The 27,132-nt window shown below is 48.3% G+C and overlaps 1 protein-coding gene across 14 annotated transcripts in view; it reads right to left on the reverse strand.

Annotated features, from left to right (window-relative positions):
- Positions 1–27,132, reverse strand: part of CACNA1B (calcium voltage-gated channel subunit alpha1 B) — a 322,441-nt gene that overhangs the window by 133,079 nt on the left and 162,230 nt on the right. For 7 of the 14 annotated variants that reach the window (XM_064728143.1, XM_064728146.1, XM_064728145.1 and 4 more), the window contains exons 8-12: positions 17,614–17,729; positions 9,949–10,005; positions 9,246–9,320; positions 7,330–7,419; positions 3,610–3,819 (exon numbers count right to left, since the gene is read on the reverse strand). In XM_064728143.1, the coding sequence (XP_064584213.1) occupies positions 3,610–3,819; positions 7,330–7,419; positions 9,246–9,320; positions 9,949–10,005; positions 17,614–17,729 (548 nt within the window). The remainder of the gene's footprint in view (positions 1–3,609; positions 3,820–7,329; positions 7,420–9,245; positions 9,321–9,948; positions 10,006–17,613; positions 17,730–27,132) is intronic. The other 7 variants (XM_064728151.1, XM_064728148.1, XM_064728154.1 and 4 more) reach the window with 3 other exon arrangements.

Here is a 27,132-nt window from a genome sequence, read left to right on the forward strand (position 1 = left end):
CCCTGTGCCCTGGGATGGCCCTGCTGGAGCAGGGAGGTGGCTCCAGGTGACCCTCTCAGGTCCCTTTTCTGCCCCATTTCAGGGATGGTTTGTGGAGCCCCTGCCCAGGTGTTCCCCCAGTGACAAAGAACCCTCAGGGCTCCCAGCAAAGAACAGTGGGATGTGCAAAGGCTGGGAGGATGCTGAGAACTTAATCCTCAATTTTTGTGGTTTTCTGCCTCTTCCATTAAGTGTCAGGCAGTGGGATCCCCACTCCCAGCTCAGTGGGACTCTACACCAAGAAATCCAAACTTGCTGCCCAAGTGCTCCTGACACTGATTGACATTACTGGGTGTTCTGGACAAATGCAGAGTTCCTGAAACATGGATCCATCCCTAATTCCAACCTATTCCCTATTTTTTGTCTTCAGCTGGCATAGATTGGAAGCCTAATTTGTGGCCTCTGTCTCAGGTAAATATCCCAGCTAGAGGTGAATAATTCCCAGAGACAGAACCAGCCCTTCCAGCCCTCACTGCAACATTGAGGGGTTTCTGGCTTGTGGATTTCTCCATATTCCCTTGGAAAAGTCACTGTAAAAGGTGCTCCCAAAACTGAGTTTTGTAAATCTGTGACCTTTTTTTGAGTTTAAAGACTTCAAGTGTGTGGTTTGTTTCCTAAACATTTAGTCCTAATTCCAGAGGAAATCCTAATCCTCAAACTTTTAATTACTCTGCCAATCTAGCTTATTATTTCTTCTGGTAAATTGAGGGAATGAATAAGCAAGAGTGACTTCTCTGTATGGTCTGTCTCTCTTTTCAGTTGAAATCTTGCCAAAAAAAAAAAAGACTTGAAAGAAATTTCTGTCCTTATTATACATCTCTCATTAGAGCTCCATTACCAGGTGGCATTAAATATTTCAACAAATATTAATAAGGAGCTTTTGATGTCAGAGCAGTCAGTATTCCTGACCTCTTAGGTCTATTAAAAAAAAACTTCAAAAGTTTGCCTTCCTTGTAATAAGGTAAGACCTGAGGATCTGAGGCAAGAAATATTTAAGTATCTAATTTAGAGAGAAATCAAGGCAAATTAGGTAGATAAGGATCTTTAAAGATCTAAGCCAACATTGTTAGACTGTTGGAAATATCTGAGGATTTTTTTTTCCAGTCTTCTGTTTGCTTTTTTTTAGAAGTTTTATTTAAATTTTCATCTGGTCAAGTGCTGAATAACAGATTTGCTCCTGGCCGTTTTATAGGGTCATGAATGGCTTTGTCTTCCAGAAACAAACCTCATCCCATCCCTTGAAAGGGAAAAATTTGCATTATCAGTATGAGGAATTTCTAGGAGTTTTCCAGCTCTAGGAGTCCCAGCCTCCAAACTTCATTAAAATAAACAAAAAAAAGCTCCATCCCTCACCTTCCATATTTTTTTAACAAAGCTTTGTCAGCAAGTCTGTGACCTCAGGGAGACACCATTTCTCATTCATCAGAGCAATTTAAAAAACCCAAAACTCATATTTCAAAAGCACTTCTAGACTCTCTGAGCTAAACCAGGTGACGACAGGAACCAGCTAAAATAAAATCTTTTCACAAATACAGGATAATCTTCCCTCTGGGAGTATTTCTGTCACTTAATGTCACAGGAGGGCATGGTGACACCCATCCCCTGTCATCACACCCCATCAGGGAGGGCATGGAACCCAAAAAGAGCTGTAAAGTTGAAACCTTTTAAAGGCTCTGCCAGGAATCACACCACAATGGGGGCTTAGTGCCTGATTCCATAAGCACTGGCAGGATTTTTATCTCCCAGGCCATTCCAGCTGCTGGTATCCCAGGAATGTCAGAGCTGGCAGAGCTCTGAGTGTGTCCCCAACAGGAATCACCCATGGGTGCAGATCAGCTGCAAAGCGACACAAATTCACATTCTCTGGACACAAGGTAGCCAGAGAATCCTGCTTTTCCCAGGCATCATTCCCCTTCCTTTTGTGCATCCTGCTCCAGGACAATTTCTCCTGCCCCATTCCAGGATGTGTTTAAAAAAACCACTGGACATGGCCCTTGGTGCTATGGTCTAGTTGAGGTGTTAGGGCATAGGTTGATGATCCTAGAGGTCTCTTCCAATCTCATTATTCTGTGATTCTGTAATACCCAACCTGTATTTCCCTTGGCACAGCTCGAGGCTGTGTGCTCTGGCTGTGTCAGTGCTGCTGCAGACAGAGCCCAGCCCCAGCTGAGCACAGGCCCCTTTCAGGAGCTGTGCAGTGATGGGGGCAGCCCTGAGTCTCCTTTTCTCCAGGCTGAGCACCCCCAGCTCCCTCAGGGGTTCCTCTCAGGGTTTGTGTTCCCAGCCCCTCTCCAGCCTTGTTGTCTCCTCTGGACACACTGCAGTGTCCCAAAGTCCTTTATTGTTGGTCGAATGTTGTAGAGCTCACCACTTGTAATATAGATAAGAAATAATAAACATCTAAGCGTCACACAAATATTTAATGAAAAATCCTTTCCTTAGGATCTTTCCTGCTAAGAAGCTGAGAGGCCTCAGAAACGAAATGTAAACAATAATTATCTGCTGCTGTGGAATGCAACAGGTGCATCTGTGATTGGTCTCATGTGTTTTTTTGTAATTAATGGCCAATCACAGTCCGCTGTCTTGGACTCTTTAGTCAGTCACAAGATTTTATTATAATTCCATTCCTTTCCTTCCCTTCCTTTCAAGCCTTCTGATGAAATCCTTTCTTCTATTCTTTTAGTATAGTTTATAATTTTCTTTTAATATAGTATATATCATAAAATAATAAATCAGCCTTCTGAAACATGGAGTCAAGGTTTTCATCTCTTCCCTCATCCTGGGACCGCTGTGAACACCACCACACCTAAGCCTGAACAGGAAATATTGTCTTGAGAGCTTCAATCCCTCTTGACAGAGCTAGAACAAAGGAGCCAAAAACCAGCAGTGAGGGGAGCTGTAGAGATTGGTAAGGTCACCCTTGAGTCTCCTTTTCTCCAGGATAAACAGCCCCAGCTCCCTCAGTGGTTCCTCACAGGGTTTGTGTTCCCAGCCCTTCTTCAGCCTCGTTGCCCCCTCTGGACACGTTGCAGTGTCCCAAAGCCCTTCCTTGTTGGTAGAATGCTGTAGAGCTCACTGTCACCCTGGCTTTTTAAGACTTTCTGAGCCTTCTGATGCTGACATTCGTGTAGTGAACTTTCTCACACACTTTCTGTAAATAACTCATTGTTTTGCATTCTATATGGAAGAAGAGAGATTTGATGGACTGTTGGTTTGTCCAGTGTCATTGGAGAGGTGGCACTGTCACCCTCCAATCCACTGTCACTCTTGGAAAACTATAAATGTAGGAGTCAGAAAATAAACTTCCCTTTTTCTCCACCTTGAGAACAGCGGTGTGAGCTTGTGTTTTTTCATGTCCTATAGTAACACTCCCCACTTGTAACATAGATAAGAAATAATAAACACTTAAGCATGAACAGGAAATATTGTTTTGAGAGCTTCAATCCCTCTTGACAGAGATAGAAAACGGAGCCAAAAACCAGCAGTGAGGGGAGCTGTAGAGACTGATAAGGTCACCCCTGAGTCTCCTTTTCTCCAGGCTGAGCACCCCCAGGTCCCTGCAGTACTCACAGAGAGCAGTGGTCAGCTTCTCGGGCTGGTCATAGTGCACCATGGCCACACAGAGGGTGTTGAGGGCCACCACGCAGAGCACCACCCAGTAGAAGCTCTGAGCCTTCACCATGCGGCGGATGAAGAAGCGGAACATCTTCTCCTTCCTCCTGAAGTAGGATGAGCTCTCGTTCTTCCCACTCTTCAAACTGGCACGGGCAAAGGGAGACCCTGGGACAGAAAAAAGAGTCACCACAGCCCATCCCAGCAGGAAAAAGGCTGCAGGGAGGTCCTGGGCACACAGAGCCTCTCCAAGCACCACCAGAACAGCTCAGCAGGAAGCTGGGGATGTTGAGAATGGGCTGAGCAAGGGCGTCTTGCTTGTAATGAGGGATGAAGGCTGGGCTTGTAAAACTTCATGGCTCAATGCCTGGCTCCACCATCTAAACTGGGCTTCCAAACCTTTGTAGCAATCCTGATTGTCACAGTTAAACTCATCACTTTTTCCTGGTTGACAGGGACAGAGCAGCAGGCACAGGGTATTTCTGCCCATGGTGTGGAGCACATCCTCATGGAGCAGGGTAGGTGCAACAGGAAAGATGTTTTTCCTGCTCCAAGGACTGTTTTGTCCCTGTTTTTCCTGTTCCAAGGACCAGTTACCAGGGAATTGAGTGAATTCTCCTTAATTTACTCTCCAGCCTCAGCTATTTCTTTAGCAGAGGGCTTAACCTGTCTCTGTATATCAGATTTTGGGCTCAGCCATTCATTTGTCTCAATTCTGCCTCTATCAGCTCCATTTCCACTCTGGGCTGAAACCCTGGCAAAGAGTCAAGGGTTTCAACAATAGGGAGCTGATGGAAGAAATGATTCCTGATGCCAGCTCTCCCCCTGGGGTAGAGGCACTGCTCAGATGAAAAGGCAATCTCAAGCTGATGCTGAGGCAGGAGAAATCAGGAATGAGGGAAGAAACACATGGACCCCTTGGGGCTCCTCTGCAGCAGCCAGGGAAGCTGCTGCAAGCAGGGGAAGTGGTTATTGTGCAGGCTGGCCACTGCCTGTGCCAGTGGTTTGGGACAAGATATCATTGCTGCCCTTCCCCACCCTGGGATGGAGCATCCCAGCAGGATGAGCAGGACATGTCCTCCTCCTGTCCTGGAGCAGGTGGCTCTCCTGGGCTCAGTGACATCAACAAAGAGTTCTGGCTTCAGCAGCCAAATCTCGGAGTGTGACCCCCTCCATGTCAACACTCGGAATGGGTGGGAATCTCACCCAGCCTCGTCCTGCCACTTCAACCACAGCAGCCAGAGAAAGGATGAGGCATCCAGATGTGACAGCAGCAGGTTCTCCAAGCCTCACAGCCCCACACAAGTGTGATGTTCCCCCGTGGAAAGTGAGCTCTCTGCTCCATTTCACATTTCTGGCCATCCACCAGCACTCCAAAAGCAGAACTGGCCTTGGCCAGGCTTTGAACAAACTCCATGCTGAAAAAATCAGTGTGTTCTTCTGTTGTTTTGAAAAATCCTGCCTTTGGCAGTTTGGAAGAGAAGAAATCACAGTGCTCCTCCTCTGCTCTGCTTTAAGACAACAAGAAGAGCCAAAGTTTGGGATTAAGGCTGCTTCATATCACAGCACTCCTTAGCAGGTACAGAGCTCTCAGATAGCCAAGCCCCTGTGTACTGCCAGACTGGCAAAGGAACAGTGCTGCCCTCTCATTCCTGTCTGCTGATCTTCCAGAAATGCAAAGCAGTGATATTTAAACTGCTCCAACATGGAAAACATCCCCTTCTCCAGGCTTTGGTGTCTGGGAATCAAAGCAGAGCCCCGTGCCTGGTACAGCACAGAGGGTGTGAAGCCAGTGGGAGTAGAAAGAAAAGAATAAAAGCTAAGAACAACTGCAGAGAACAGCCTGGGAAGTGTTTACCACTACAGAGCTTTAGACTGCAGCTATAAAGCTCATCAAGGTGCTTGAATTAAAGTGCAGCATTTTCAGCCAATGGCCAGAGAGAGACCTGGCAAAGTCTCCCCACCCTGAGCTGCATCTTCACGTGGCACTCAGGGATTATTTGTTAGTTTTTCCACGCTCCTTCTGCTCCCATATGAACACACTACAGAAAAGCATCCAAAAACCCCTTTTCTCCAAAACAGATCCTTTATGCATAATTGCCCACGTGATCTGATTGTTTATGCTCTGCATTCCAGCCTCTTCACAAGCCTGCAGAAGTAGCTGCTTAATCCATTCCTTCTTTTCTGCCTCGTTCCATGAATCAAAATCAAAGCCACTTTTCCCAAGTGGGTGAAGCACTCACAGAAGGTGGAAAGCACTGCTGTTATTTTCCCTGCCATATGCTCCCGAGACAGTTCCCAGCTCTGCCTCGGATTATTCCCGAGCCCAGATGCTCCATCATCCATTGCCACCTGAAATGCTGAACTCCAAGATCTGTTGGTGTGGCTCTTGCTGCCCAGAGCCTGGAGGGACTTGGATTTGGAGGCAAAGATCTCATAATTATTGTAACTGTGAGCAAATATTCCAAAAATGACCATTCCTTGTTATCCATGCAGGGATCTGAGAAAAAACAACAACAAACCAAACCAAAAATGCACACAGGCTGCTGCATTTTTGCCCTTTTTCAGCACCAAACCTCTCCTGGAAGTGGCAGCAGTTTCACTACAAACCCTGCAGCCCAGGGGACTGTGGCAGCTCAGTGCTGGTGACAGGAACATGCCAAGCCACACTCATTTTCTGCTACCAACTCTTCCTTTAAAAGGGGGAAAAATAAATTCCAGCAGCAGCTGTGATCCCTGGAAACATCAAGGCCAACTTTCCAAAGGGCAATTGAGGCACTCATGCTGTGCAACAGCCACGGACACGGATTCTCAAATGTGCTGTTTGTGCTGCTCCTCCTGTGCATCCAGGATTTGCTGCTTTGTGGGGACTGGGCTGCCAAGACATTTCTTTGGAAGATAATGAGAACATCTGCTGCTTCAGCAGCAAAACAGCCTCCAACAACAGGCACGGGATGAGCAGAGCGCCCGACTGCAGAGCAGCAGGAGAGGCTGTCCCACAGCTCACAGGGGTTTGGCTCCAGCAGCTCCCTGAGGTGGGTGCTGGGTGCCCAGAGCTGCCTCTGCCTCCCCACCTGGGCAGCTCTCAGCAGGAATCAGCTCTGGGAGCTGCAGAATGGGCAGCACCTCCTCAGCCTGAGGATGCCAGATTTGCCCCATGGTGCAGGATGCCTTGCTCTGCACTGGATCTCCAGATCTGGCCTTAAAATCACTTCAAGATCTTCCTCTAAGACAAGAATCAGAAAATTGAGGCCGCTGCCCAGCACCTCCCAGTGACCACTCCCACAGCAAAGGCTGTGACACCTCAGCTGGGCATTAGTGGACCACAGCACTGTGGCCACTTCTCTCCTCTCTCCAGCAGTGTTGTTTGGCAGATTTGAGGTTCATTAGCATGGACGAGCATGTTCCAAGCAGAATCCCAGGGTGGCCAGCCCAGCAGGGACTGTCCCAAGGCTTTGCAGGGCTCTCCCAAGGGTGCAGCATGCAAGAGCTGAGGCAGGCAGCGCAGGGAGAGGGTGAAGCCACGGAGCTTTTTGCTTTGGGAAGTCGAGTGGAAATTCATTCTCCTTCAGGAAACTGCAGCTTCTGGAGCAAAGGAGCCTCTCCAGAGGAGGAAACATGGCATGGACAGGTTCAGGTGGAGATCGAAACCTCGGGGGATGCGAAGCCAGTACTCACCAACGGAGCAAATGTCTGTGAAATGGTCCTCACCTTCTTCTGCATGAATCAGGTCATTTTTGCTCTTCTTTATTGCGGCTCTTTTCAACACTGCGTGCAAATTAAAGAGAAAATGCCCCGTGAGGATGCAGAGTGGATTCTCTCTCCCCCTCCCTTCACTCTCCAGGGCCAGCATTTCCTTCCCAATGCCAGCTCAAAGCTCTCCCACCAGGGTACCCTGGAGCAAACAGGACAACCCACAACCTTGCAGGGCCTCTGCACGCCTCAGTGCCAGGGTGCTTCACTCCTTTGCCCTTCCAGCTCTTGAAGGTTTGCCAGGCACAGCTCTGCACGTTCCACTTCATGCAGCAGATGCAGGAGAGTGGGGAGGTCACTGCAGCTGCACTTTCAGCACAGCACAAAGGCTGGGCAGGGACACTGGAGCTTCCTGAGCCCCACGGGGCCGGGAGATGAGTGCTGCCACCCCTGGAACCACCAGTGCTGTTTGCAGCAGGCACTGTGAGGGAGTCAGAGTTTACAGAGCTCGGTTTACCACCCAGCCATGCCTCAAGGAGCAGAAATGCTGCATGGAAAAAGCGGCCACACATCAGTGAGCAGCCTCTCAGCAGCACCCAGTGTGCAATCCCTGCCCTCTGGGGATGTCAGAATTCTTTGAAAACACTTTTTTTTTTCCCCTCCAAAAGCAGCTTTTAGTGGGGAGGGCAAACACCACTACATTTACTCCAAGAGGGAATGAGAGCTCTGCATTGTCCACCCAGAGCACGGGGGGTGAGGCAGGAGCACGGAGGACGCTGCTCCCAGGACCACCTACCTGCAGAACCTTGAGAAGTGGCAGAAAAAAAAAATCACGTTGGTACAGTTTGGTGACAGCTTCGAGACAGACAGTAACTAAAGCAGCACTTTCTATCAGCAGTAAGACACCCCACGGTGTGGTGATACAGACTGGTCCGTGGGCACACACAGCAAAGCCACTCACGCTGCAGAGACTGCCCCGGGGAGGCTCCTCCACAACATCCCCTCACCCTAATTATCTACAAATTCCTTTCCCACACTGCACGGATTGCCCTGCCCTGACAGAGACGTGGATGCGCTTCCTGCTCCTAAGGGCTGTGCTTGAGTCACTTCAGGGGAACACCCAGAGCAGAGGGGAGGATGCTCTGAACCTGTGGTCTGGATCCATTGTTTGTGCTCCTTGCTGTCCCACCCAGCTCTCCTGAATCTTCAGTCCCAGCAATGCCAGCTCAGGGGTCCCTCAGGCTGGGTCTGTCCCAGTTCACTCCAGCATGTCCAGGGCCATCCTCAGCACTGGAGCACAACCAGCACTGGGATTAAATATTTCCAACATTCCTGGCATGAACTGAGCAGCTTTTTGTCTTCTGCCCCAGAAAACTCCTCGGTGTGTTTGGCAGTGAGGCTGTGCTATCTCTCCAGGCACATCCCTGTGTTTCGGGGACTCAGAATTTACCACCATAGACTGTGGGCTGCTCCAGGCTGGGAACATTCTCGGGCTCCTTTCGCTTTAGGATAAGAGGAACCTGAGTATCTCTGGGTCTTTACTCCGTGCCTTGCACCCACCTCGAGTTTCTCACAGCACTCAGACTGCTCCTCAGACACAAACTCCAGTGAAGCCTGGCTGTGCCCAGGTGCCAGCCAGGCGTCCCCAGCTCACACACACCCCCAGCACACACCGCAGGACTGGCACTCACACCTCAGCCCTGACCTGCTCCAGCCCCAGATCCTCCCCAGCGCAGGTCACCGGCCCGGCCGAGGCTGCAGCAGCACCTGCAGCGCTGCACGGCTGGGAGCCAGGCCAAAAATCCACCTGGGCATGTCACCGGTGACCTGGGCACGGGGCTGCGGGGGGAAAGCTGCCCCTGGGTGCCACCTAAGCCCCTGGTGATTTGCAATCCACTCACTGTTGTAGCTGCTGCCGCTGCCAGTCTCTGCCGGCGCCGTGCCTTGAGGAATCGGCCCTTCCGAGGCGGCCCTCCCTGACAGTGAATGGGAGGAGAAAAAAAAAGAGGGGGGGGAGGGAGGGGAGGGGAAAGGAGGAGACATGGGAGGACGAAAGATGGTCAGAAAAGGGAGAGGGAAGAGTCTTTAACTGAGCTTTGAGTGGCTGGCGCATCCTAAGAGCTGTCAGGGCTGGAGGCCCAGGGGGAGCATCCCCGTGGCCTCGCTGCTCGGCTCCTCCGGCCGTCCTGCCACGCCGGGCTCGCACGTCGGAAGGAAGGATCACCACACCCTGTTATGTCTTACTGCTTACAGCTAACAGGGGGCTCAGTCCCTTGGTCAAATCCGTTCGGAGCCCTGCCTTTCTCTCAGGTCAGCGCATTCGCTCTTCTCCATCCTCCTGGCAGCCTCTACCCCCTGCACACACAGCCAGCCACCCTCGGCAGGGCGTGGGCACCGACCCCGAGGGCACATCCCCATCCCGGGCCGGTGTGGGGTGTCCCAAACCGCTCCTCAGCCACCTGCAGCCTGCGGAAAGGGCTCTGTGGCCGGATTTGTGCCGGGTGCATGCGGGAGGATCCTCCTGCTCGGGAGGAAGGCGTGGCAGTGACAGCAGTGGAACCTCTCCCGTGGCACAGGAGGAAAATGCCCAGCAAAGGCACCTACCGTCCAAAGGGGACTTCTCTTCGGCGTTCTTGTCCTCCTCGGCCAGCATCACCTCCTCTGCAAAAGGAAAATCAGCCAGGGTCAGCCTCAGGTTCCTCAGAGCCCTGCTCCGACAGCGGCTGGTGGGGCAGCAGGAACCTGTCCCTGTGCCACCCAACCCATCCCAGCCCGGTGCCACCAGCCCACCCCTGACAGAGTCTGCAGAGCAATTCATGGTTCAGGGCTGTGTTTCTCACAGGATTCACAGAATCACGGGGTTGGTAGAGACCTTCAAGATCATCGAATCCAACCCAGCCCCAACACCTCAACTCAACCCTGGCACCCAGTGCCACATCCAGACTGTGTTAAACACACCCAGGGATGGGGACTCCACCACCTCCCTGGGCAGCCATTCCAGAACTTTATCACTCTTTCAGTGAAAACCTTTTTCCTGATATCCAGCCTGTATTTCCCTTGGCACAGCTTGAGGCTGTGTGCTCTGGCTGTGTCAGTGCTGCTGCAGACAGAGCCCAGCCCCAGCTGAGCACAGGCCCCTTTCAGGAGCTGTGCAGTGATGGGGGCAGCCCTGAGTCTCCTTTTCTCCAGGCTGAGCACCCCCAGCTCCCTCAGGGGTTCCTCACAGGGTTTGTGTTCCCAGCCTCTCTCCAGCCTCGTTGTCCCCTCTGGATGCTCTCATCTCAATGTCCTTCCCAGCCTGAGGGGCCAGAGCTGGACACAGCACTCCAGGTTTGCCCTCACCAGTGCTGAGTACAGGGGCACCGTGACCTCCCTGCTCCTGCTGGCCACCCCATTCCTGACCCAGGCCAGGAGCCATTCTCTGCCCATGTCCCTCTCACAAAAAGGGAGGGTTCCAAACCAATCACATCCTCCATGGGATCCCTCCTCACAACCACCCACACCACCTCCCACACTGGGTTCTTCACCAGCTCTCATCCCCAAGGCACCTCTGGAGACCAAGGACCTTCCTCCAGACCAGGCAGCACCACAAATCCCACAAGCCCCAGGAAGGTCCCTCATGCCCATCCACACTGGAGACAGTTTGGGGAAGATGCTCCACACCCATCACTGCTCTTTTGTCTCCAAAAAATCAGGATTCAGCCATGGGGAGCAGAGTGGTGGCACAGGGTGAGAGCAGCAGGGCCGCATGCCAGGATAGTCACTGTCACCACAGAGCCACCACATCGAATCTTTGTCCAAATAAAATCTACAGCAAGTTTTCCATGGGGGAGCTCTGGCACAGTGATTGCAACAACACCCTTCCATTCCTCTGCAACTCATCTCCAAAATACACCTTGCACTGTCCTAAATTAAAAAAAAAAAAAAAACAGGAAACACTAAAAACCAACATCCCAAAATGGAATAATTTTTATCTGTGTGAAAGACAACCCAATTTCCTGAGGTTTCCCAGGGCACTGCCACCCTCCTGGCCAGTTTGCAGTGCTGTGCCAGTACTTGGGACTGCACTCAGTCTCTGCTGGAAACTGATGTGGGGATCTGCTAAAGGACAACCCAAAGCAAACAAAACATTGAGTTGGCAGCTGGTAAACTTCACACTTCCTTCTACTCTCATAAATGGCAAATTCACATGCCTGTAATTTCATCAATGTGAGCTCTTACTAAAACATCTGACACTATGTTCCAACCAAATTTTGCTTTAAAGTCCGTTTAAGCCAGTCTAGATGGAAGAGCAACTTCAGAAAAACAAATACAAACAAACCAGAGGCCAAACATCAAAGTGTGTAGCTGAGAGCTGTCTAGTAGGATACCAGAGGGATCAGCCTTATATAAGCCTATATAAGCCACACAAGCCTTATATAATCTCTTTATTAATCATCTGGGAGAGAGAGGGAATGATACTTTAATAAGACAGAAAATTGAGAAGGCTGAAAAATAATTCCAAGGGCTGAGGAAAGCTGGAAAATTAAGCAGAGGGGAAGGAAATACAGAAGTGCAAAGTAATGCACCAGAGATGTGAAAGAAAGGAGAGCTGAGAGGGGTAAAAATGTCAGGTGAGCTCAAAGCTGCACTTTAAAAGGTGTAAAGTCCTTCCAAAAACCCACAAGTTGTGCCTGCAATCCCCACCTCCAATTCAGGTGGTTTTCAAATCTTCTTAAGACAGGTCAGAACAGTGAAATGGGCTTTTGTAGGCAGTTCAAGAGACTTCTCTGACCAGCCAGCACCTCAGACCAAAAGGTTCTTCTGAAGTCTCCCCCAGGGAAAGCTGTGCTGATGTTTGGGGATGAAAATATGGGAGGATTGAAATGGCAATTCCCAGTCTGACTGCCCTGAAACACAAGGAAGGAATGGGAGATCCTTCCTAAAAGCTGTGCTATACTGGATTTCCATCTACAAATTACTCTTTTAAGACAATTTTGCAAACCTTTGCCCCAAATTCAAGGTCCTGAATTGGTTCTCACACAAATCTCCATCCATAAACACAGCTGGGCTCAGTTTTGCTGTTCCTTTAAAATTCCCTTTTTCACCTCTGAAATTCCCTCAAGCCTCATTCTCCTCCTGCAGCCTTCCCAGGTTCTTTCCCTTGATCATTATTCCTGTCTGCCTCTAGTCCTCTGGGAATCCAAAGGACCACAGCTACCCCAGGAGGTTTTCAAGGCTAAAAAGAGATCTCAGCAGGTCACTGAGCACTGCCAGAGGGGTTTTTCACCAGCCAGCATCCTGAACAGAGGCTCAGGAGCTGCTCTGCCTTTAGTCATCCCTAACAGAGCCTGGAAGGAGATAATTGGGCACCTGAAAAAACCAAAAAATGGTGTCTCTGCATGAGGAGAAATGTTCAGCAGAGAGACGGGACCAGATCAGCAATTCTGAGCCTCCAAACAAAGGCTCAGGGGCTTTGCCAGGGTGTCAGAGGCAGGAGTGTCTCAGCAGCAAGAGGAATTTTTGGTCATTAAGTGCTGGGTGTGACTGGGCTGGAAATAAAGGCAAAGCAGCCTGGTCTGGAGCACCAGGAATACCTGCTTAAGGGTGTGAAGGGTGCTGTTTAAAGGGAAATAAAAGCAGGATGCAATCCTTGCTCTCTCCTTTTTTCCCAAATGTGTTAATCATGAATAATGACTGAGGTATAGCAAGAAAATGGTGCCCCTTCTCCTCCTCTTTGGTGTGGGCAAAGAGGATATTTGGGGCTCAAATGAGCAGCAGATGACTGGAAATAACAAAGACTAAATGAATTTAATTTCTGGCTGGGTAAATAGAAGAAGTTGATAAAAATGCAGCCCTCAGAAGTGGCTGCCATGCTCTCCCAAGGAGCCCTGCTTTGTCTTTGTGGGAATTACCCTGCCTTGGCATCTCACAGGTGTGGTATTTTCAGGGTCCCCTGTCATGGGGAGGAAAGATGAATTTGACTCCATGTTCTTAGAAGGCTAATTTATTATTTTACGTTACTATATTAGATTAAAGAATGCTATACTAAAACTATACTGAAGAATAGAGAAAGGATACAGACAGAAGGCTTAACAAGATAATAATGGAAAACTCATGACTCTCCAGAACCTTGACACAGCTGGACCAGGATTGGTCATTAAGTTAAAACAATTCACATGTTGGATAAACAATCTCCAACCACATTCCAAAGCAGCAAAACACAGGAGAAGCAAAACAGATAATATTGTTTTCCTTTTTCTCTGAGGCTTCCCAGGAGAAAATTCTGAGCAAGGGATTTTTCAGAAAATATGACCATGACAGACATGGGGTTCTTTGCTGGAGGTGTCTGTTCCAGTCTCTCCCAGGGGCTCAGGGCTCTGTTCTTCTAAAGAAAGCTGAAACCTGAAGCTCAGAAAGCTCTGCCATGCCAAGGGATGGCCTTGAAGTTCCAGAGGGCTGGCAGAGAGAGGTGAAACCATTCCCAAAGCCTGGCACTCCAGGAGAACAGAAGCACTCCAGTTTGGTGTGAAAAATGTGGATTTGGAAAGAATTAAAATGCAAAAGACATGAAACTTGATTAGCCCTGAATGGGAAGATTTTAGAGTCTCTGAGCAAAGTGTTTTCCAAATGATTCATGTCCTTGTAAGATAAGAGAAACATCTTCAAAAGAATATTTGTGGGCTTATAAATGCTTTACTCTGTGTGGAGAACTTGTAGTTCCCTGTTCTTCAAAAATCCCAGCCTTGGAGTTCCTGCAGTTCTGAGGAGTTCAGTGGAGAAAACAGCAGGAGCAAAATCATTTGCATGGATTTCATCACTTGGCACATTTAATTCCTCTGGAAAGGACAACTGCCTTCAAAGTGAAGGAAGGGAGGTTTAGGTGGGATATTGGGAATTAGGAATTGTTCCCTGGCACAGGGTGCCCAGAGCAGCTGTGGCTGCCCCTGGATCCCTGGAAGTGCCCAAGGCCAGGCTGGATGGGGCTTCCACCCCAAACCAGTCTGGGATTCTGTGATAATTCAAATTACTGACATTAATGAGAAACATTAAAGTCACTTCAGAGTGGTCAATGAGCAATAACCACAGTGTTAAATTAAAATTACTGTTGACTGAGGGGAGGTAGGGCACAGGGAAAGGAGTGATTTTAATCACTCACACTTCCCTTGGTCCTAAAACAACACTTGAGGAAAAAACCTGAGCACTACAAAGGACAAGGGCACCTCCTGTCCAGCTCCAGCAACTACAAAAGATATGTAAAAAACTACAGAGCAAAAGCCATCTAAAGATTAAAACATCATTTTGTGAAGCACTAGAATGCAGCTTTCCACTCTTCCTGCCTTGCATCAAAAATAAACAAGGGGGAAAAAAATCGAACAAACCAAATGCTCAGGGAGGATATTAGAAATATTGGAAACCTGATGAGGCTTCCAGGGGAAGAGAAAGGATTGGGCTGATTGGTTCTGGGTGCTTTGGAGCAGGAAAAAATAAGATGAAACAAGGTAGAAGGAGATTAGAGAAAGAAAAGTAATTAAAAGAACACCTGAATTCTTCCTCTCGCTGCAGAAAGGCAATGGATTGAAAGTGAGGGCAGTACACAGCTCCGTGGGATTGTTTGGTTTTTAAAATCAAACTGGGTGTTAACACATGGCACTCTTTGCTCCAAGAGTCAACGAGGTCAAGGCTGGCAGAAGGATTTAAAAACAACTAGATATTCCCAGGAATAATGACCAAATCCTCCAGAGTTCCATTAGGGCAGAATCCCAGGAGCTTTCGCTCTTCCCTTTGTGCAAACAGCTCCTGCCTGGGGCTGCTGCAGGATTTCTGTCCCCTTCTGCCTGTCCTCCCCGGCTGGATCTCCCTGCTCAGAATCCCAGAGAAGGAATTCCAGATCATTTCAGAGCTGAAATCCCCAAGCCAGACCTGGGAAATCCCCATGGACGGCACAGTCCCAATTTTCAGTGCCTCAGTCCTGATTCTCTGCTCTGCTTTGCCTTCACGCTGCATTTTCATTCCAAGATTTTATTAACACTGCTAAGCTGATTTTAATTACTGTTATTATTCAGCTGTACTAGGAAGCTCTTTTATATTCCTATTGTATTCTCAACAATGCCTTTCCAGAGTATTTTTAACATTCCCTGATTCAGCTCTTTTGCATGCACTTCCCTGTTCCACAAAGCCTTCTGGCTCGTGTGTTATTGGGCTGAAAAATGTGCATTTTCCAGCAGTTTCACTTGACATTGGTGTGGCATTTATTCAGCCCTGGCAACATAGAAATGGAAGAGTCAGGAATTCCCACAGGGATGGGAATTGGAGCAGAGGTTGAGTGTACATTTTATAATTTCTCCATCCCAAGTTTCTCACAAGTTCAGCTGATGATGGGCAGAGCAGGCCCCAGAGTGACACAACGCCTCAACCCTGCAGGGGAATTCTCATCTCTGTTTTAGTGATGGAGATCAGGATTAAGAGACCAAAAATCACCAAGAGCCTTAAAAGCATGACAGGATGAGAAAAGGAGAAGCCCAGAGAACCCTGCTCCAGCCACTGGGCAAGGCAGGAATTTATGTGAGTTAGAGGCTGCACAAAAGCTGTAAACTAATGAGAAGACAAATTCTCAATGGAAAGGAAAGGGAATTCTTTATTTTCTCATTCCTCCAGAAGCACAGAATGAGGAGTGGCTGCCTGAGTTGCTGCTGAACAGTCACTGTGAATAAAAGTCTGACAACACAAGTGGCCCTCAATTGTCACCCAGTGCAGTGCTAGAAGAAATAATGGGTTTAAAGCACCACATAAACTGCTGATATTTCTATTTTACATTTCAGTTGTAAAGAGCAAAGATGAAACTCATCTGTCTAAAATGGCACACAGGAATCCATTTGAGAAATCAGCACTTCTTTTCCTCCCCATCATTGTTTTAAAAGGCCTTTTCACTTGGCTCAGATGTTGAAAAGCAAGCAAGGAGGAAATTACCCCCCATTTTCTTGGTGCTGCATGAAAGAATTGACTGTGGTTATGTCAATATATAAATATCAGCTCCTCCATAAAGCAGGAAGGTTATTGGTAATCGTTGCAGTCTGATAAAAATGCTATTTTCTGTTAAATTAATGTGTCTGGGTCCTGGTTAAAGTTGCTCACGCCTTGCAATAAAGAGCAATGTTCAGTTTCAGTGCTTATAAATCAATGTTAATATGGGCTGGGGGGAGTTTCGTGCAAGTGATCTTTGTAGCTCATAAAATGCCACTTGGGTGGGTTTTACCAGCACAGAAAGAAAGGCTGATAAACCAGCTGGGGCAGGGAGTAAATAAAGCAGAAATTACTCATGGAAGGGAACAGTTCCTCCCTGTGCAGGATTTGGGCACTCCATCACTGTGGGTGCAACAGCCTGATCAAAAAGTGAGAAAGCAAAGCTCATTTTCTCTCTTTCTGACCAGGCTGTTGCATCCACAGATCACTTTTTATATTATCCTGTATTAGGACAATTGCTTCGATCTCAGCAATAAAGCTGGCTCAGCTTCTTTAGTTTTGCTTAAGCCAAACCAAGATCTTTTTGCAATAATTTTGGTGCAAACACTCAGAAAAAATTCCAACAAAACCAACAAGTGCTGGGCAGGCCCTCCCAGGCTTGGCCACACCAAGGTCTCATTCTGGAGCCCATCACTGTCGCCAGCCAGGGTCTCTGTACAAATCACAAACAGGACAGGGCAGCTGAGGAACTGCCTTGAGCTGTTTGATTTTCCAGCATCAGTCTCATTACACGATTATGACAATGGGAAGATGCCAGCAGCTCACATCCCAGGCAGCAGACAAAGAACTTAATGGTACAACTCACTTGATAAGTTTTTTGACCAATCACTCAAAGCAAAAGCACATTGACAGTAGTTCTATCCAACCACTATAAGCACAGGTACCTTTGGTTAAAACAATGCTTGCTTATTTCAAATACAATACCTGCTTGTGAGCCTTAAAACACAATGCACAGAGCTCCATTGTCAAGCTTCAAACTTCCTAGTATCTCACTGGATAAACTTTTCTGTAGCTTAGAGAGTTATTCTAGACAAGCATTAATACACAGATCATTGTTCTATTTGCCCTTGCTTTTCTACAGTTTAAATAATTTTTCTGCTGACCAATCTCAGGGCTGCTGCTTAGCTCTAATCACAGTTCTGCTGTCTCTGAGGCCTGCCTTTTGCAGTTTTCCCAAAACCCTCTGATTTTGTGGATTCCCACACATCACCAGAGCTCCCTTGCCCCAAAACACATCCAGGCAAGCCGGGGAGATGCCTGCCTTACCTGCTTTGAAGATCCACTCCAGGTATCCGTTGAGCTCGCGCTCGATCTGCTGCTGCCTGCGGAGCTTCAGGAACGCCCGGCGGTTCTCCACCCGCTCTCGCTCCTTGGCAAATTCACTGCGGGCACACAAGAGAGGGAAAACCCATCACAGGCAGCCAGGGCAGGTGCACAGCCCTCCCCCAGCCTTCCAGGGAGCCTGTGGAGTCCAGGATGGGAGGAGGGAGTGGAAAACACAGCAAGGGACTCATTGTTGTCCTGATGCCTTGTGTATGCTGACCTAGAACAGAGCTAAAGAATAAAGTACAGATTTGGGTTTAAATTGGGGATTTTTGGGTATTAAAAGCCTCAATGGAGCAGCAACCACAGGACAGGGAGTTCTGTTGGAGCTGTTGCTGGGTTCAGAGGCCTGTGGGCCAGAATAAAGCTCTGGATCCAAACCCTCCATCAGAACCGACTCCTTTCCTTCACCATCACCTTAAAGCTTCTCCAGCAGAGGAAAACCTGAGGAGCAGCCCCTGTTATGGGGGAAAGCTCTATTCCACCACCACCAGAGCTCCTGCAGGCCTGGACTTGTCTCCATGTGCCAACTGCAGCACCCAGCCAGCCCAAAGTGTCTGTGGGGTGAAGCACCACACTGCCACAGGCCCAGATAAGCTCAGGCACGTCCCATCCTGCTATATTGGTAATTATTCCAATATGAGCCAGCAGCTCCTCCCTGGCACTCAGCACATCCCCAGATCCTGCAATGTCAGCTACATCACCCCGTTTTCCTTTTCATGTTCTCATTCCTACTTCATCCCCTACTGCCTGGGGCCAAGGACCTTCCCTCAGTCTGGATTTGTGTCTGGAGCAGGAGGAATGAGATCAGCACAAGGAGACAACGTGCATTTCATTTTCCAGGCATGGCAATGGGGGCTGGCGTCAGCACAGCTTCCCAAAGGAGGAGACAGCAGCAGTGGGAAGTTTCCTGGAGGACCCCCGAGGGCAGGAAGGACAGCAGATGAGCCGTGGCACTGCTCCCTCACCCCTCAGGGGCAGCAAAGGGAGAGCTCTCCTTGCAGTGCTTTTCATCTTCTGCCAGGTCCTGTCTGGCCTGAGGACAGCAAAAGTTACCCACGACTTGTCCTTTTTATCACAACTTTATATTGCAGAGTCACAAAACAGAAAGGACCCACAAGGATCAGAGTCCAAAATCTCAAGTGGAAAGTCTGTACTTTAAAGGTGTAAGAAAATGAGGGAGGAACTGCTGGAAGTTGCAAACCATCAGCAGTTTCTGTACAGCCCAACACAGATCTCCCAGGGCACCAGTGAGGGACATTATGAGGTTAAAGCCACCTGTGCCCTCCTGCTCCCTGGAACTGGCAGCTTTGGCTACCACAGAATCCCAGAATTGTTTGGGCTGGAGGGACCTCAAAGCCCACCCAGTGCCACCCCTGCCATGGCAGGGACACCTCCCACTGTCCCAGGCTGCTCCCAGCCCTGCCCAGCCTGGCCTTGGGCACTGCCAGGGATCCAGGGGCAGCCCCAGCTGCTCTGGGCACCCTGTGCCAGGGCCTGCCCACCCTCACAGGGTACAATTCCCAATTCCCAATATCCCATCCAGCCCTGCCCTCTGGCAGTGGGAGCCATTCCCTGTGTGCTGGCGCTCCAGACCCCTGTAAATTCTCTTCATGTTTCTTGCCATCCCCTTCATGCCCTGCAAGGCCACCCTGAGGTCCCCCCAAAGCTTCTCCTCTCCAGGTGCACAATCCCAGCTGTCCCAGCCTCTCCTCCCAGCAGAGCTGCTCCATCCTCTGATCCCCCTGGAGCCTCCTCTGGATCTCTGCAGCAGCTCCAGCTCCTCCCTGTGCTGGGCCAGGGCTGGGGCAGCTCTGCAGGTGGGGTCTCACCTGGGCACAGGCACAGGGGCACAATCCCCCCTGCCCTGCTGCCCACGCTGGGCCCAGCCCAGGGCAGGGGCTCAGGGCTGGGGCAGCTCCAGCTCTCACCCCCAGCACCCCCAGCTCCCTCTCAGGGCTGCTCCAGCTGCTCAGCCCAGCCTGGGTTGGGCCTGGGGGTTCTCCTGACCCAGGGGCAGCTCCAGCACTGCTGGAACCTCCTGAGATTCCTGTGGGCCACTGCCTTGTCCAGGCATTGCTGTAGAATTTGGGAATGTCACTTCCAGGAGAAGGCAATTCCTTGGGTCCCATGAAATTCCTCCTGAAAGCTCCAGAGTTGCAATTCCTTGTGTTCCTGCCCATGAAATTACTCCTGAATGCTCCAGAGCTGCTGCTCAATCAGGTTCAAGACTGGAGGGTCTTGATTTAGGATCTTCTTGGTGAGAGGAGCTCCACTTGTTCTTTCTCATTTAAGGAGATGACAGAGAGGTTTGGTGAAGCTGAGACTTGTTAAAAAGAGGGTTTTCTATGTGAAATGAAATATTAATGATGTGTGTCTCTTCCACTATGTCCATCACCATTCAGGAACTGAAATATTCCCCATTTGCTGCAACTAGAAAACTCCCAGAATTTCCCTTTGAGAGCTCTTCAACAGATTTCAGAACACATTCAAAGAAAGGGGGGGGATGATATCAAAATGCCTTATTTCATCTAAAAATATTTCAACTGAAGTTTCCCTGCCAGCTCCAAATGAAAACACAGAGAGCCCCATGGGAAGGGTTGGGAGCAGTAAATAGGCTTCCCTTTTTTATTCAGCATAATTCCCATTTATGCCATTGACTTACACAAATCTCTCAAATCACCAGAAAGGAAAAGCCTGAGCAGGAATTTTCTGCTTCCTGCCCAGTTTTACCTCCAGGATTTTTTTTCAGAGCTGGTTTTCAACCCTTTGGCCAGTTCTGGAATGTGTCATTGTGAAATACAAAGCTGTGTTTCGTGTCAGGTACATACAGGCAATGTGTGTATTTGTGATTGTGATATGTGTGGAGACTGACCATGGGACAGTTGCAAATACTAATAATAACTGAGGAAAATAAAGCATGGAAGAAGGCCTTTAAACCTATCTTTTGTTTGCAATTAACCTTAGTTGATTTAGAAGCATTGGAATTAAAGCCTTAAGGATGTTGCTTTTTGCTTATAGTTAAGGCTTAAAGAGTTCTGCAATAATAATCTTTTGAAGTATAATTTTAGAATATTACTTGTATCCTTGAAACTATAGCTTTGGAATATATATAAAGAAAATAGGCTTATCTCACACCTTAATAAAGCAGAGAAAAACAGCTTGAGAAAGGAAGATGAACATCACCTCAAGGGTTTATGGTTTCGACCAAGGGAAGCTGGACATCACTGTTGTGAGATTTATAGTCCTTGCAATTAAAAGTTGGACCCACATCTGGGGAGCTAGACCCCACCAGATGGGATTCATCTTTCTTCTTTCAGAAACTGGACCATCACAAACTGGGGATAATCCTTTTGGGATACATCCTGAGAAAAACTAAATCACAATAGTGTATAGAATTGTGATGTAAAAATTGGGAAATAGAAACTGCTGATGAGTAAAAATTGGGATAGAAACTGCTGAGAAAGCTTATGAGTACCCCTATAAATACCTGTAAGCCTCAACTATGGGTGTGCAGTTGGAGGGAAAACTTCCCCCACTGTACCCAGCGCTGTATTGCTCATACTTTACCATATTAATTAATAAATTGATTGCTGCTTGAATATTGGCCTAGTCAATCTTCTTATTCATAACATCGTGATTTTTTTTGTGAGGGTGGAGAGGTCTTGGCCCAGAGCAGCTGTGGCTGCCCTGGATCCCTGGCAGTGCCAAGGCCAGGATGGGTCGGGGGAAGCCAGAGATGGTGGAAGGTGCCCCTGCCCAGGTTGTAGCTGATTGCACAGAGACAGCAGGAACAAGCAGGATTCCAGGGCAGTGCATCCATCATGGAAACCACATCCAGTCAGGCTCCTCGTGTCACATTTTTCTCCTGGAGAGTGGCTGGTTCTTAGTGTCACCAGGAAATGGATGGCTGCTGCTTTCCACCTTGGTGGGTGGAGGAGGGAAATCAATCTCGCTGTGAAATATGCACTGAGACAGCCACTCCAGGGCAATTCCAGAGCCCCTCGAGGCACACAAGAGACAGAGGCAGCTCCTCAATAACCACCAGGGTCAGTAAACTTAATAAACTAATGAAATTCTTGTAACTGCTTTATCCACGTTGGCCTTAAATTAAAAATCCTGTCACACCAACGAGGGATAAAAATCAACAACCCACAATCTTCATCCCCTGAGTGTGTGATTAACTTTGCTGTGTGACAGCAGAGAGCTGGGATGGAGCATCCTAAATCCTCCTCCTGCTTTGGCTTGCATGGCACACACGCCCAGGGCACGGCAATGCAAGACTGATGGCATCCTCAAACCTCTGCAATTCAGGTTTGCTGCTCAGAAATCAGCCAGAAACGCTTCCCACAGGCGGTGAAGAGGCAGAGAGAGATGAGACAGCACCGCTGTCATCCCTGCGCTAATAGTGCTGGTGATTAGCGACTCGTAATTACAGCACAGGTAATTAGCTCCTCATTGAGAAGGATCCCACGTTCAGATCTCAGGAAATCTCAGACTCCACACAGCAGAGCAGCCGCCATCCCCGGAGCTGAAGTGCTGCTGAGAAAGCAGCAGATCTTGGAAGGACTCAGCCTGCCACTCCTGGAAAGCAGCTGAGAAGAACTTTCGGAATTTCAAGTCTTCAAATTAACATTAAAAAAAAAAAAGAATCCAGTGAGTTTTAGGACTGGCTTGTTCTCCAGCACGAGTACATCCAAGAATTGCATAAAGTTGGGACTGGATGGCAGTGACACCTCACGGGACACGGGGACAGCCAGTCCTGCCTGGATGTGGGAAATCCAGGACTCCTGAAATTCCGACCAAAAGCAGAAGCCATTTATTGTTTACCTTGCACACATTTTTATAGATTCTACAAACTACTAAGTACACAATTCTTGATTGGTGCCTTTGTGTTGTTCACTCATTTTCTGCCTGCATTTCTCACAGTATGTGATTGGTTACAGTCCAGGTATTTCACAGCCCTCTGTTATCCAGTTCTTGCTGTCTTGGTAGTCAGTTTTTCAGCCTCTTCTTTCTTAATTCAGCACAATTTATGTTCCAGTAGCCTTTATGAATTCCTGAGGCTTTGATAACAAACTCAGACGCAGGCTGGCTGTACACTATGGCCTAACCCTTGCAAATACGCTGCAACACCTGGAGAAACAAGGATTGATAAAGCAATGGATGGCAGGTGACACCTGAGGAGCCACAGGGACAGCCAGTCCTGCCTGGAATAACAAGAATTCCATAAAGCAATGGATGGCAGGTGGCACCTCAGGAGCTGTCACTGATATTTTCTGAAAAATCCCTTTGCCAAGATTTTTCTCCTGAGAAGCTGAGGAGCCTCAGAAAATAAATGTAAACAATAATTATCTGATTGCTTGGAATGTGGTTTAGAGGTTGCTTACCAACAGGTGCATCTTTGATTGGTTCTATGTGAATTGTTTTAAATTAATGACCAATCCCAGTCCAGCTGTGTCAGACTCTCTGAGTCTGTCACAGGTTTTTATTATCATTCTTGTCTGGCCTTCTGATGTCTCCTTTCTCTTTCTTTAATATAGTTTTAGTATATGATTTTCTGTAATATAATATAATGTAATATAGTTTAGTGTAATATAGTATAGTGCATATATATATAAAAATAGCAGTGCAATTTCCAGCTGCCTACATGACCCAGAGCTGGGAAGGTGCAAACCCCAGAGGACAAATCTTAGCTGGCACTTGGCACTCATGAGGGCTGATAACAGAATGACAGGTGAGCAGTAAAAACATGGATTTATTCCCCATAACATCAGTTCTTTACCACAGCAAGGATCAGGAAAAGTTCAGGATGAGCTGACTTTGATTATTCTCATCCACAGACAAAATCCTCAGAAATCTGCAGGCAAAACTAAAAATAATTTGATGCCTCTGACTTACTGCTCTGAAAACACGAATAGAGAAGAACGTGGTGTATTGTTAAATCCCTGGTTTCAAATAGTTTAAAAATCAGGACCAGGTCACTACTGAACACAGGCAAAGCATCTTGATTGGAAAGGCCCCATGGGACAAGAAGGAAGAGCATGGAAATGCACCTCATTTGGGCAGGGAAAAACCTGAGGGAGGTGAAAGGAAGCCCATCCATGGGGCACAGGGAGAGCACACTGAAAACTGCTGGAATGAGAGGAAACCAAACAATGGATTCACCTGAAAAGCCAGAATTTTTTTAGAATTCCTTTGTGCTGGTGACAGTTGGCGCCTCTAAGATAAGTTTTACTGCAGTTTGCTGAAAAGTCTGAGTTTATTAAAGAAGGAAAGCCGAGAGGGCCTGAGCTGACAAAACTCTGTGGCTCCTCAGCCACCCCAAGAAACACATTTTTGTTGCTATTTCACCTGGAGCTGTAGTCAGCCAAGATCCCACTGGGAAAGGTCCAGACTGAGCCCAAAGAGCTGCTTAACCTATCCCAATGTCCAGTGCTGAGGAATAAGCACTGGATCCATCAATCCTGCACAGGGAGAGCTGCTCCTGCTCCCTCCTCATTGCTCTAAAGAGAGGAAATCTCATCTCTCCTCCAGCAGCTGATAAGGGATGGGAGTATCTGGAGAGAATGATCTCTGAGCACCCAGTCAGGCTTCAGAGTCTCTTTAATCACTGCAACAAGAGCTTCAAATGCAGGCCAGAGATGGGAAATGTTCTGTATTTCTGGAGAGAGAAGGGAACAGCATGGATGTGAAGCCTTCAATCCATCTTCCTCCCTCCTTTCCTTTGTCTGTCCATTCAGCTTGCGCCAATTTGATTTTGATTCCTCTAAATCTGATTTGAGAACTGCAAGTGCCACAGCTGGGCAAACCTGGCTGGAAGGAGGCACTGACAAAGGGAGAAAAAGGAGTTCAAAGCCCCATTTATCTTCTTGCTTCAGCCTGCTGCAATTGTAGGATGAACCTCTGGTTCTGTTTAAGTTTCCACTCCCAGGACAAAGCAGAGGCCCCATGAAATTCAAATTTAGGTCTCCTCTGTATCATTTTTGTATTCCGGGCTTTGATTTCCATTGTGGCTTAAGAGAAGGGCAAATAAAGGAAGTGCAGCTCTCCTAGACTTACCAAAATCACAGAACCCACATTCAGCAGGATCAGTCACTGCTCTCTGTCCCTCCAGCAAGAAACCAGGGAAGAAAAATTTCTCCCTCATTTCATGTTTGCAATGATGGCTTTGTTAAAAAGGGTGATGAGCAAAGAAAAAGGGAAAAAAGAATTCTGCTTTTTTCTTCTCTTTCCCCTCCCTTTTAAGCACAGCCTTGGAACAGACTAAAAGCAAGGAGGAAGCCAGAATCTCATCTCTTTCCATGATGCAGCTCTTCTGCTGCAAATAATTAACACCAGGCAAAGTCAGATCACAGCAGGCACCAGTGCACTGGGAACAAATGAAGGATTGTCTCTGTAATGAGAGGAAGGAGGACACAAGAACACTTTGCCATTGTGACAAATTAATCAGCGCCGCTCTCCTCCAGCCTCTGCACGTCTTGCAGGCAGAGGTTTTATGATCTCAATCTGGCAAAAGTCCTCAGGATGGGAAAACGTGTCATGAAATTCAGCAGGGCAAGCAGCTGGGGTCAGGGAGGTGGGGATGGGGCTGTGCTGCCTCTCGAGGAGCTGCTCCAACACCACAAAACCCTCAGTGGCCCCGGGACAGCAGAGACACAGAGATCCCCCAGGGAGCCTGGAGCACAGCACACGGAGGGTGTACAGTGGGATCAAGCACCAGACTGCTCAGGAAAAGGTGAGAAAAATAATAAATCCCTTTTTCCTGTCCCTTTTTCCCTTCCCCTTGCCCCCTCGAGGTGCCAGCACAGCTGGAGCTGTGTCCCCTGCCAGGCTCTCACTTGCACAGAGCTGCTGCACCCATCCCAAACATCTCCCCAGACTCTCCTGGGATTTTAGCTTTTATATTTTCCATCTATTTGTAGCCCTGCAGTTCTTTAGTGTATAATTCCAAACTCCACACTCAGTGTGAGCTGCTGCTTCCCCATTTGGGGCAGACACAACAATTCCTCTCCAGGCCTACAATCAAGGACACCTCACTGCCTCAGGCCCCAGAGATGGAAACAAAAGTGAGTTTGGGGGGAGCAAACTTGGGGTAAATGACTTCATTAGCTGAAGCTGTAATTGGCAGATTAACCCCAATATGCAAATGGCCCAAAATTATAAAAGTGTGAAACCTGTGACCCATCATCCATTTTGGGTGTAGGCCCTGGGGGCCTTTGCCTGCCTGAAATGGACCTGAAGGCCTTCAATAAATATAACTTGGTTTTAATTCTCTTTATTTTGTCTGGCCTCTCTTTTTAAGTAGCCTGAAGAAGGCATTACCTGCCCCAGGTGATCCCACAAACCACAGGTGTGGCACACCCAGGACAGAGCAGTTCTGGGGAAAGCACAGCCTGGGCCTCACAGAGTGGCTCCAGCTCGGCTCTCACAGCCAGATGAGTAAACCCTGGCAGCAACCATCACTCTGCACTGCCTGGGCTGGAAATACCTCAGGCTTCACCATAAATATTTGAGGACATGACAAGCAGCATTTTTCACACTCCAGAGGCGCAGACTCCCAGGATCCCAATGCATCACTCTGGGAGCGTGGCCTCTCTGGCCAGAATTCCGGCTGTCTCACCACCCTCAGCGCTCCCCCCGCCTGGGTCTGTGCCAAAAAGCACTTAGCCTTGAAATAAGTTCAATCATCTTCCTCCCAGCATCCCAGGATAACGTTTATCCTCTTTGCATTGTGTAATCCAAAGCATCAAAACAGTTCAGCAATGTATTGTGTGGCATCATGCAGCTCATTAGCAGGCAAAATTAATACCCGAGCTGTAGGAAACCCCATAATCCCAGCAGGCTGTGGGAAATGCTGGGAGCTGGGAGGGGAACAGCAGCAAGAGGAGAAAAACAGCATTGAAGGGGCTGCTGAGGGAGGGAACACCGGGAAGACAAAGTGGGGATGGGATGGGATGGGATGAGGATGGGGATGAGGTTGGGCTTGGGATAGGGTTGGGATGAGGATGGGGTTGGGATGGGGTTAGGTTGAGGATGGGGATGAAGATGGAGTTGGGTTTGGGTTATGTCGGGGCAATGGGTCCCTGGCCAGGTAATAATTGACATAGATTTAATGTATTTCAGAAGACTATTAATAATCTTTTTTAAGAAATCCATACTTTTATACCTTGTTTTTTACAGGTGTTTTTTTACAGGTTTTTTAATTGGTCCTTTACTTAAAACACCATCACCACTGGCTAATTAAGAAACCATGCTTTGGTGAACAAATCTCCATAACACATTCCACATGTGCACAACAACAGGTGCAGCAGGTTAAGATAAGAATTGTTTCTCTTTCTTTTCTCTGATCTTCTCACAGCCTTTCCCAGAAAGGCCTGGGAAAGTTGGGTTTCTCTCTGTGGCCAGAGAGCTGCTGCCACAGGGGCTGGGATGGGGAAGGGGTTGAGGATGAGATGCCCA

The sequence above is a fragment of the Zonotrichia leucophrys genome, chromosome 17 (assembly GCF_028769735.1).
Source record: "Zonotrichia leucophrys gambelii isolate GWCS_2022_RI chromosome 17, RI_Zleu_2.0, whole genome shotgun sequence".
Lineage (NCBI taxonomy): Eukaryota > Metazoa > Chordata > Aves > Passeriformes > Passerellidae > Zonotrichia > Zonotrichia leucophrys.